The following is a 12,451-nucleotide window of genomic DNA, read 5'->3' on the forward strand; positions in this document are numbered from 1 at the left end:
ACCTCAAGTGAGCATAAAATCTTTCTTTGCAAATTTTAGGACGTTTTTTTCTCGAATTTTGCCAGTTCCATTAACTTTTTCTATCCGTTACTTTGAAATGCGTATAAAAATACTTTAATGAAAACATGACTAGTGTCTAGTTCTTAAGACCATCCCCATTACTTAAAACAAGTTTGAGTTTTACAACTCAGATCTGAATAATACTGCATTCACACTGGCAGTAGCACCTGGTCATTCATTTCAATGCAACCACGTCAGTCAGCAAACAAGTTTAACCTGGCTTGACTTTTGCTTGTTAGCATGGCACTGCATTAGTTCATCAAAGATACACAGCCGTACATTCCTGGTAGAAGTAACAGTTTGGCATTGTTGAATACTGTTTACCACAAAATTGTCAAGAAGGAAAACAAGTATTGCTGCTGTAAAACCGTTTCAAAGTTTTAAAAAGATCTAGCCTCAAAATATTATAGGGATGGGCAATGCCCAAATAGTAACCAAACCAAATAGTGAGTAGCAAAAGTGCATATAGAGATATAAAACAACAAGGAAATGTTCAAAATGAATCAAAGACCCAAAAGAAGGGATGTAACTACAATGTATGAAAATAAGCAAAACAATATAAAAAATGTTATGCAGCAAACCCTAAAAATTTGTATGTATAGCATGCCTACCTTATCAATTCTTTGAAGTAGCAAGATGATCGCTGCACGCATAACAACAACAGCAGCAGAGATGCAGAGTACAGCACAAAGAAGAGTGTTTCCAGAAGGTGAGATCTTTTTTGTAGCGATACTTTTGACACTAGTATTGATACTCAAAACAAGACTGTTGTATCGATACTTTGGGGATCAGAGGATTGCAGCACTATTTGTGTTCTTTAACGGTAAATGGACCCTATTAATCTAGTATCTATACTCAAAACAAGACCTAGTAATTTTCAGGTATTGATCCAACACAAATGCATTGGCATCTGCTAGTCCTACAAACTTGTGGGTGTATTACTCAGTAGACTTCAAGTTGACTTCCTCAACATTTCATTTCCCCACCGGTAACAGCTCCTTGCTTTTAAGTGCTCTTTATGGTTTTCCTTGTCATTTAATGTAATCTAAATGGAAACAGTCAACAGTTGACATTGACACGTTTTTTTTTCCTCAAATGTTTTCCTTTTGGCTTGATTATTGTGATTACTGGATAATTTTACTTTAGTTTTTAGTTATTACTTTACTTTAACTTTAGGATGTGGCTTCTTTGTAGGGCTCGCATGCCAAAGGTAATGATCCAGTCTGCCACGTTTGGATGTAAATCCAACCTTTCCTTTCCTGGTGTTTTATTAGGCTAAACTACACGCGAGTAGGAGGCAAACCCTGCTTCTTCATCAAATTTTTAATAGTGTGTGTTCCTCAAATCAAAAATCAAAAAATCAATTTTCTGCAAATTAAACTGTTAAGCAAGCTTTTATACACCAAATCAAACAAATCAAAGTTTGAGTGATTGCTGTTTTCTAAATCAGTCATTTTGAATGTGTCTCCATAGACTTTTCAGTTGGCACTGGTTCAGTTCTGTACTATTACGTGTGATACGGTTACAGGGCAAGCTAGAATATCCAAGCATCTCGTCCAAGAATAAATGAATGCTACAGCAGCATGGTGCATATCAGACTAGATGAATGCTGGAATAACAAGGAGTAAGCCTGACAGCGAACACCTGCCGATGATATCTAACCAAAACACTGTGGGCTGTGCAGGAATCTGCAGATGACTTGTTTTTCCCCCCGATTTTCACTCAAGCCGCTCCACATGTGACTTTCAAAGGCATGTAAGAAATATATGGAAGATTTTTTACCCATGCAAAAACACTGTCGGAACGCCCACACACACATACACAACCCACGCCTACACGCTGCCATGCATATTAATACATTACACACTACATACGAGAATTGGGAATGATGGGTATGTATGAGAAGGCAGAGGCTTTGATTTGCTGTGGCTGTCTCAGCAGGCAGCGTGCGACAACACAGCAGTGATACGACACTACAAGGAAGAGTCAAATTAACAAGCTGAGGAAGGACGAGGAGAGGGTGGAGAGAGGGAGACAACAAAGTCCAAACAATAAACTGTGAGGTAGGGAAAAGTCTGGGGAATCTTACACAGAGCCCTGGCAAACACTGGAATCACATTTACTCTAAACAGCTCTTCCACTGGCAGCATTTCCACTAGGGAGCACTCCTGACAGCTCCTTGTGTCTTATTTCTCCGTATGAAAAGGGAGGTGCTGTTGACAACACTGAGAACTAAGCATGTTTTAAAGCTTTTAAAACATAAAGTAAAAAAAAAAAATCAATCCAGGCAAAACAGGTGCGATGCAACCGCTTTTGTAAAGTCACACAGAACAGCGGGAAATGCTTAGTTCCCACAACCAAAGTGCACATTAATTGTAGTAAAATGGCCCACATTTCACCAAAATGTGGGGGAATGTGATATGTGTGAAGTAAAGCCCCACCTAAAATGACTGAACGTCTCACTGTGTTGAATTCACGTCTTCTTCTCTGTCTTGCCACCGGGAGACACAGTGATGCTTCCTTTAACACACAGTACAGCATGTCTGTCTGATAAGCCAGGCCTTTAAACACCATCGCAGAATTGTCACATGGAAAAACAAATGCTATACAGTACGTTTGTAGTAGAGGACTTTTAAGAATATCTCCTTGTAGAAACATGTCTGCAATTTGGAAAAACAAATAATGGTGTAGCTTACTTTACTGCAATTATGGATCCAATTTCCATCTTAAGACAGGGACGACTCATTAAAAGATTGATATGGAGATTGATTTGCTGACTTATGTTGGTGTTATGTAGATGTAAGGCTGGCTACAATTAGAACCAGGGTGGTATGATGTGTTCTCATTCTTCCTCTACAAAACAGGTGTTTGAATTTATCACTTTAGCACATTATGTTCAGCACATGTGTAACATCATTTTGGGTGTAATACATTCACACTTGCCCAAGGGGTAATGCAATATGTCACATGTTATGTATATAATTTCAGATTTCAACATTTCTGTCAAAAAAACATGCTTTATTTGTATGGGTGGAGAAACTCATTAATGTAGGAACAAATATTAAGTAGTGGTAGTAGTAGTAGTAGTAGTGGTGAACATTCTAAAATTCACCTGGATGTATGAGGACTATGGTTAACTGCTCCTCAGATCTCTGCAGGGTAAATCCAGACAGCTAGCTAGACTATCTGTCCAATTGGAGTTTCCACGACCAAATCAACTTTTGTACACATGTTCTACCAACACAAGTTCCTTCCTGAGGCTAATTTGCAGAGGTGCCGTGACTCTGTTCAGCAAAGAGAGAGGGGGGAGACATGGAATAAATTGTCATTGGTCAGACTTGAACCCTTGGCACTCTGCTTTGAGGAATACACCTCTATACATGTGCGCCTGCTCTACCAAACTGAGCTAACCTGGCCACAAATGCCTTGTGTTTAAGATAAGGTGACCAGATTTCTCAGACAAAATCCGGGGACATTTTCAGCTCAGAAGCGTATTTACCTCCAAAACAAGTAATGTTTTTGTAAAACTTAAAACGGGGACACTAGACCTAGAGCTGTTCTTATTAGGGGCTGAGCCCCCCCCCCCAAGGTATGATCCTAGACCCACCCCTGCTGCTACTTCCTTCTCCACTACACCTCAAGATAGAAAGTCCTAATATTTCAAGATAAAAAAATCCATCCTTATACTTCAAGATAAAAAGTCCTAATATTTCAAAATATAAAGTCCTAATATTTCAAGATAAAAAGTCCTAATATTTCAAGATAGAAAGTCCTAATATTTCAAGATAGAAAGTCTTAAAATTTCAAGATAGAAAGTCTTAATATTTCAAGATAGAAAGTCCTAATATTTCAAGATAGAAAGTCTCAATATTTCATAATGTTGTAAAGTTTACTGAACTACTGACAGCTTTTGCTTTACTGCTCAAGCTTGTTTCTGCAACAGCTCATTGAGAATCAGACATACAACAAAAACTACTGAGGACATATTTTCCTTTGACATTGATGCAGTATTAAACGAGATCGCTGCAATGTAAGTTAATAGGATAATTGTCCAGGTTGTATTTACGTTCATAAAAGTGCTTGTTTAGCTGCTAACAGACTCAGATTAATATTCTAAGTGTCTGACAACATTATGGGAAGGATTTCTAAGGAGGTCGACCTTTCTGTTAAAGATTAAGATCCTTTTTAAAACATAAAAGTCCGCGAAATTGCGTTCGCTAAACCCACCAGACTCCATGTAAATAATCAGTGATTTTAGCATCGTGACATCTGGCTGCCTGGAGCCTGTGTTGGGTGTGCGATTATCGGCTACGTTTTTTCTTTCTTTCATTCCAATTTCGGGTCTTTCAGTCACAGTGAAAACCGGGGACATTTCCGGGGACAGATCCAGCCGGGGACAGGTAGCCAAAATCGGGGACTGTCCCCGGAAACCGGGGACGTCTGGTCACCCTAGTTTAAGAACAAATCGAGAAATCTTAGAAAATCAAGAAAGAAAACTTGAAAAATGTTGTAAAAAGCGACAAATCTCGAAAGAAAAGAAACATCACTGACTTTAACCTCCCAAAGCCAAAAGTCATCGGAGCACAAATTATGCAATTCCAAATGTAAAAAACTAAAATCATGTTTCATGGACAATTTATGTTAAAATATACAGTCATGCAACAGTTAATGCACAAATATTATAGTGTTTCTTATAGTGAAGGCAGTCTCTGGTAGTTTAATAAAGTATGGTTTATATGAATAATGAGGTGTCCTTTCACATCTTCTGTTCTTCTGAGCTGTATTAGCGCAGGGGACCTGAGAGCATTGCGATTGGTGAGAGAGCAGACAGCCAGCATCTGTCTCCCTCTCTCTCTCTCTCGCTCGCTCTCTCTCTTCCACATCACATCCCTCCACATACACGTTCCCACTCTCTTACACATGCTTACACAGCAGTCCAGACATCTGCTGGGGCTCTACTGGGTCTTGCCACTGTGGCACTGGGACTCTTACAAGGACTAAAGATACTTCAGCGTTAATGACACCTCCCTATCGGGCAGACCGGGCAGGAAAAACAGGAAGTAGGGACAAGACTGAGGGTCGGAGAGGTCATCCATCTTGGGAGGGTGATTTAAATACAGTAAAGAAGAGTCACAGAGATACAGAGAGATATAACGTCCTCTGCTGAGGCCAAGGTACAGTCGGACATGTGAGTAAGTTTTAGACATTGACCAGATTCTAAAGAGAATTGTACTTGAACTGAGCTGGGTTTTATTACTGGTAATATTTTGTAAAAAGAAGAAATTATTAGTTTAAGGTTTAAGAAGTGGATTCTGTTTATCACATCATATGTGGAGACTAATTTAATGGACATTTCTAAATTTATGAAAGGGCTTGCATACGTTGAACAGAATCATATGATTCATTTTCTTTCTTTTCTTGGTTAATCATAGTGAAAAGAAGGGTGTCTTAAGCCCAGCTCACACCATTCTGAACCCTGCCATGAGACAATATGTCTCATCTCCATAGCAACGGCTCTTTGTACTTCCTTATATAAATATCAGAGTAGAACTATAAATATAGAAACATAAGGAGTGTGGATATGTACGGTATATTTACAAGGAATTTTTATGATACAGTATTTACATAACTTAGGAGTTGTAATGGTGAACAGTAATAATGAATAAATAGCAGCAGAGTATCCCACATACTTTAAAATAAATATATTATGTTTCTCATGCTGCCCATTGCTGCCTGAAACACTATGTTCAAAACCATTCCTTCATTCACTCATTTACTGTTCCCTGTTCCCTATAGGGAATGACCAAACGAGATTTCAAATACTCACTGAAAACACATTGTTGCGTGAGTTGCGTCAGAAGATGCGCCCGTTGTTTGTGTGACGGAGGCGGGCGCGCCCAGCCTCATGTGAACAAACCAAAACTAACATACTTCTAATAAGTCCCTGAAACAAAGCGAGCACTCGGGAGAATAGTAAAGGTTGTATATATGATACATGTTACATTTCCGATGAAAGCCCTCTTCATTTTTCCTTTTCAGTTTTTGCGGATGCTTCTGATTCTTCTTCTCATCCTGGAAAATGCGACCACATTGCATTGTTTTGTCTGCCTATGGTCCCCCAGTAGATAGAAATGGTGATAGGTGTAAACCGAGCCCAGGGTATTCTGCTCTGCCTTTGAGAAAATGAAAGCTCAGATGGGCCAATCTGGAATCTGCTCCTTATGAGGTCATAAGGGGCAAGGTTACCTATATATTAGGTCTATATAAAAGAGACTTCAGATACAGTATTAGGGGGCCCCTAAAGTCTATATAAAAACGTCAAAAGAGTACCGTGTCATGGGACCTTTAACCACTGAGAATTCTTCCGGTAGAAAATGGTGAACAGTGGGGCTCGAAAGTTTGGGCACCGCAGGTAAAAATTTGTATTATGCATAAAGAAGCAAAAAAAGATGGAGAAATCTCCAAAAGGCATCACATGACAGATTAGACATTTGTTCTACATGTCACAAAAAGTTAGATTTTATTTCAATCATTTACACTTTCAAATTAACAGAAAACAAGAAAATGGCATCTGCAAAAGTTTGGGCACTCTGCAGTGTTAATACCTTGTACTGCCCCCTTTGGCAAGTATCACAGCTTGAAAACGCTTTTTGTAGCCAGCCAAGAGTCTTTCAATTCTTGTTGGAAGTATCTTCGCCCCTTCTTCCTTCCAAAAGTCTTCCAGTTCTTTGAGATTTCTGGGCTGTCTGTCACGCACTGCTCTTTGAAGGTCTATCCATAGATTTTCAATTAAGTTGAAGTCAGCAGATTGTGAAGGCCATGGTAAAACCTTCAGTTTACGCCTCTTGATAGAATTTTTGATTTTGAGGTGTGTTTAGGATCATTATCCATTTGTAGAAGCCATCCTCTCTTTAAATTTGCTGAAATTTTATTGAATCCATTTTTCCTTCTACTCGTGAAATGTTCCCTGTGCCACTGGCTGCAATACAACCGCAAAGCATTATCAATCCACCCCATACTTAACAGTTGGACAGAGGTTCTTTTCATTAAATTCTGTGCCCTTTCTTCTCCAAACATACCTTTGCTCATTACAGGCCAAAAAGTTCTATTGTAACCTCATCGGTCCACAGAACTTGTTTCCACAATGCATCAGGCTTGTCTATATGTTCATTTGCAAACTTCACATGCTGATTTTTTGTGGTGAGGACGTAGAAGACGTTTTCTTCTGATGACTCTTCCATGAAGACCATGTTTGTACAAGTATCTTTTTATAGTGGAATGATGTACCACAACTCCAGTGTCTGCCAGGTCTTTCTGGATGGATTGTGCAGTCAAACATGGGTTTGGACTTGCTTTTCTCACAATCCTACAAGCTGTTCTGTCTGATATTTTTCTTGGTCTTACAGATCTTGTTTTAAATTCCACTGTTCCTGATGATGGCCATTTCCTAATTTCATTCCGAACAGAGGACAGTGGCATCTGAAAATGCTTTACTCACACAATGACACTGAATGACACACAAATTTACATAACCTTATCGCCAGGGGACTATAGTCAAATACAAAAACTGACTAACTGCATCAAACAAATTAACAACTGGATGTGCCAGAACTTTCTGAAATTAAATGAAGGAAAAACTGAGGTAGTTGTTTTTGGAAAAAAAGAGGAACGATTAAAAGTCCGCGCTCAGCTTCAAACAACAATGTTAAAAACAACAGACAAAGCCAGAAATCTTGGTGTAGTCATGGACTCAGACCTGAACTTTAACAGCCACATTAAGACAATTACAAAGTCAGCCTACTATCACCTAAGAACATATCAAGGGTTAAAGGACTTATGTGTCAACAGGACTTGGAAAAACTGGTCCATGCTTTCATCTTCAGTAGACTTGACTACTGTAACGGGGTCTTACAGGTCTCCCTAAAAAATCAATCAGACAGCTGCAGCTGATTCAGAACGCTGCTGCTCGAGTCCTCACTAAGACCAAGAGACTGGATCACATCACTCCAGTTCTGAAGTCTTTACACTGGCTTCCTGTGTCTCAAAGAATTGATTTCAAAGTACTCTTGCTAGTTTATAAATCCCTTAACGGTTTAGGTCCAAAATACATTTCTGATCTGCTACTACACTATGACCCCCCCAGACCTCTCAGGTCATCTGGGACAGGTCTACTTTCTGTCCCCAGAGTCAGAACTAAACAGGGTGAAGCAGCTTTCACTTTCTATGCTCCTCATATCTGGAATAAACTCCCAGAAACCTGTAGATCCGCTGCTACTCTCAGTTCTTTTAAATCAAGGCTGAAGACCTTTCTTTTTGATGCTGCCTTTCTTTAAATTAATGCTCATTTCTTTCTTATGCTGCACTGTAACTTTTATTCTTGTGTTTTATGTGTCCTAATGTTTCTATTTTGTTTTTAACTGTCTATTCATGTGTCTTATTGATTTTTAATGCTTATGACTTTAACTGTTTTTACTTGTGTTTTATCTGTTTTAATGATTTTGTGTAAAGCACTTTGAATTGCCCTGTTGCTGAAATGTGCATACAAATAAAGCTGCCTTGCCTTGCCTTGCCTTACTCTTCTTATAGCCTTCTCCTGCTTTGTGAGCGTCAACTGTTTTCAGTTTCAGTTTTCTAGACAACTGCTTAGAAGAACCCATGGTGCTGATTGTTGGGGCAAGGTTAGATGAATCTGGGTATTTAAAACCTTAAGATTGACATCACCTGGTCTTTCCAGGCGATGACTGAGAACAATCCATGACCCTGTCAGGTCTCAGCTTTCCAAAGGGGGCGGTGCATGCAATAAACTCTGCAAGTGCCCAAACTTTTGAAGACGCCATTTTTTTGTTTTCTGTTATTTTGAAAGTGTAAATGATGTAAATGAAATATAACTTTTTGTGACGAATGTCTAATCTGTCATTTGATGCCTTTTGGAGATTTTTCCCTCTTTTCTTTATGCAAATTAATACAAATTTTTACCTGGGATGCACAACCTTTCGAGCCCCACTGTATAGTGCACTATTTCCATGATAGGGAACTGTTTCAAAGCTATTAGGCTCGTTTGACATGAGCCAGGTCTGCGCAGAATCGCCGCCCAATGCATTGTGTCCGACTTGCTCTGACGTCATGCACCAATAATCTCAATCAAGGGTCTGATAGTATTTTAATAAATTGGAATCGGACCTAACAGGATGTGAGTCTTTCTGTTATTTCCTGTTCAGCCTGAAGGCTGCTGGGACCGGCTGTAATCTGTCCCACTGCCAGCGTAATTTTGCCAGCCCCGGCTGCTGCCTCTCTCGTCCACTTTACGAGAGGCGAGCAAATTCTCAACAGCTATTGTCCAGCTCTGCCGCTTCTGACAAGCCCAGTTGCTCTGAGGTCAGCTGCGACACTCTGTTGTCTGCCACAAGCCATTGTGCAGGCTGTGCTTGTTCAGGCAGCATCTATGCTTTCAGGCGCATGAAAACGGACGATTACTTTCAATAAATCCTAATAGGATTTCAACAGGATGTGGGTTGAGCCTTTCAGGCAGTTGAGACTGTGGATAAAAACGCCATTTAAGTAATGTGTCTTTATATACAAATATTTAAAATAACTAAAAGATGATAAAAAAAAGCATAATAGGGGCTTTTTAAGATTATAAAACTGTAAGTTTAAGATTATCTAATTGTTTATTTAACTGTATTTATTATTATTTATAAGCTGTGTACCCTACAGTAATGCTGTACAGTCCCTTTAAAGTAATAAAAGTATGAAGCATAACAAGTACAGTTTATATTTACTACCTAATTAGATAGGTAGCAAGGGATTTTATTAATAAAAATACACTCACCACTGGCAGGGTTTCCTCCGGAGTTGAGCGTTACTCTGAAGGCTTGATGCCAGGTGTGGCGGTCAGGGGGAGCGTCACATGGGTCAATGTAAAGCAGAACACCTCCAAAACCCAGCTCAGACAGTAGGGATAGCTGCGCACACACACACACACACACACACAGACACACAGTACAATCAGTGACATTTAACCATACAATGATTTAATGTGAGTGGGAAAAGGACAGCGACTACTCACACAACACCAAATGATAAAAAAACAAAAACGTTTTCACCTAAAAACACATTTTGTAATAAGCTGAAAAGATCTCAGACATACTATGACATATAAAGTTGTTAAGGCATAGACTAATCGTAAGCAAAAAAACTGGTAATTTACACATACGGTATACTGTATCTAATGCTTTAATATTGCCGTTGGCCCTGTCCTCCTTTTTCCATTGCTGATTATTACTGCCTAATGCGGGAGGCGAGCGTGGCTGGTCATCATTGCAGGAAACTTTGACCTAACGCGACACACACACAGTCAAAGGTGTGTTGTTTTTGATTCTCGGCATGTGGCTGTTGCCAGAAGGCAAATTAGTTTTGAAAGAAGCTGTTGGGAACAAAAACAAAACCCGCTGGCTAAACTAATTAAACACGGCAGGTTTGTTCAGGACATCCCCAGCTAGCACTGATGATGCAGTGGTTAGTGATGATTCCCTCCGACCAATTAGGAGTCTGCAGGTTTTCACGTCACCTTTTGGTATCGCCTCAGCTCGCTTGGAACCTCAACTGAGGTGGTACTAAATAAAGTACCTGTTAGCAGATACCAGGGACTTTTTTTCGTAATTGAAAACCAAAAAAGGCGAGCAGAAGCGAGGCGAGTTGAGTAGGTACCATGCAGTGGGAAAACACCATAAGTCACCATCTAGTTGCTAACTTTGTCTGTCTATCTCATTTGGTGCTGGGCAAGTAGATTTCAGTCGGTTTATTAGAGATGCCTGTTGCTGCTGGAAACAGGATTGATGAAAGCAGTAAGACTTAACAGCAAATGAGTGTGCCTGTGAACCAAAACAATGAGCTGCGGTGAGGGTTACTGCAGAGTTGGATAATTATTCTCTGTGGCTTCTTCTCTAAGCCGGCCCCTTTTTTACATTAGTCATTCAATCCATTGTTTCATAATATAATAAGACTAACTCAAAACCTAGCATGTGGCTCGACCATGTATAGTCAAAGCGCTAAATTGTGGCTAAATATATTTTATTAATAAATTCCAAACAGGATTATAATTTATATTTTAAACAAAACTTAATTATGTTTCTGTTTGCAAACAGAAGTCTGGTTTTATAAAAGTCTATTGGGAAATTACCCTACTTCTCATTTGATTTATTACCTCAATAAACATTTACATAACAAATCCACATTGTCACTTTTTTCAGACTTTTTTTTATTTTCTTTTTCATGTTCTGTATTTTAACTGTAGGAACACATACAATTTCCAATTTCATTTATGTGGCAAAGTCCGGGCACTGAGCTGCCAGTACCTTGTTTGTTGTTTTACAGATAACAATTAATAAAGTGTAATATTGCCATGGATGGGTTTACATTGGAGTTAAGTAAAGCCTGGTGCGTCTCATTCAGAAGTTAAAGCCATGCAACCCGTTCTTACACTCCGAACCCATAAAATACAGTGGCTGTGACAGTGGGAGAGCAGCAGTATGTAATGGTTGGTCGGATGGGTCAAAACACAGGACTTTCACCCAGGAGAGCGGGGTTTGTGTCCAGCATGTGTCCCGTTATTCCCGTGTGTCACAGAACCGTAAGCCCATCCACAACCTTTTCCTCAACTTAACAGCGCCAAAGGGTAGCCAATAGTCCCGACCAAGCGTGTGTTATATGATGCTTAAGGTCTCCTTTAGCGTCAACAACAACAAAAAAGGCATCTGACCAAGCGTCCGTATTCTACAAGTTGGGAGTGAGAATTTGTTGTGCCTTGTGCACCAAGATCAAACGTTGAGGGCCACTGACCAAGCTGCTGTATTTAACAAGTTGGGAATGAGACCTGTTTGTTTGTTTACATGCATTTCTGGGTTGAAAAATCCAGTATTAGTTTACCACTCAGTTTGTGCGTCTTTGTCGCAAATTAACATAAGTGTGAAAGCACTGCTATTTCTGTGGTGGTTCTGCGCTTTACTTCTGTACTTCTCTTCTACCTGTCAGTCAAACAGTGTGTGGCAGTAGCCTACTGTCATGTTGTAGTGCTTTGATTTTACCACTTCCAAGAAGAGAAAGAGGTACATTTATTAATACCAAAGTGACATCTTATTTCTTATCTTTTTGAGGTACATATGTGTCATATGAGCTACTGTACATCTTCCACATGATGATTAAAGGTTTTGCTGTGTTGCTGTTTTTTTAGCCACCATTATTATCATTGGGAATAGTTGCTGGTAGGAGGAAGTGTGCTGCAGCTGCCACAGTGCAGAGCAGTATTTCGTTGGTGTCCATGGGAAATAGTGTCCTTGTTTTTTATGAGTGTGGATGACTATTTTATTGAATATATGACACAGACCACGGCCAT

General features: G+C 39.5%; 1 protein-coding gene across 1 annotated transcript in view; it reads right to left on the reverse strand.

Annotated features, from left to right (window-relative positions):
- Positions 1-12,451, reverse strand: part of LOC116695372 (inactive N-acetylated-alpha-linked acidic dipeptidase-like protein 2) — a 483,781-nt gene that overhangs the window by 305,856 nt on the left and 165,474 nt on the right. Inside the window, exon 6 of the mRNA XM_032525593.1 lies at positions 9,890-10,022. Coding sequence (XP_032381484.1) covers positions 9,890-10,022 — 133 coding nt within the window. The remainder of the gene's footprint in view (positions 1-9,889; positions 10,023-12,451) is intronic.

Source organism: Etheostoma spectabile, chromosome 9 (assembly GCF_008692095.1).
Source record: "Etheostoma spectabile isolate EspeVRDwgs_2016 chromosome 9, UIUC_Espe_1.0, whole genome shotgun sequence".
Taxonomy (NCBI): Eukaryota; Metazoa; Chordata; class Actinopteri; order Perciformes; family Percidae; genus Etheostoma; species Etheostoma spectabile.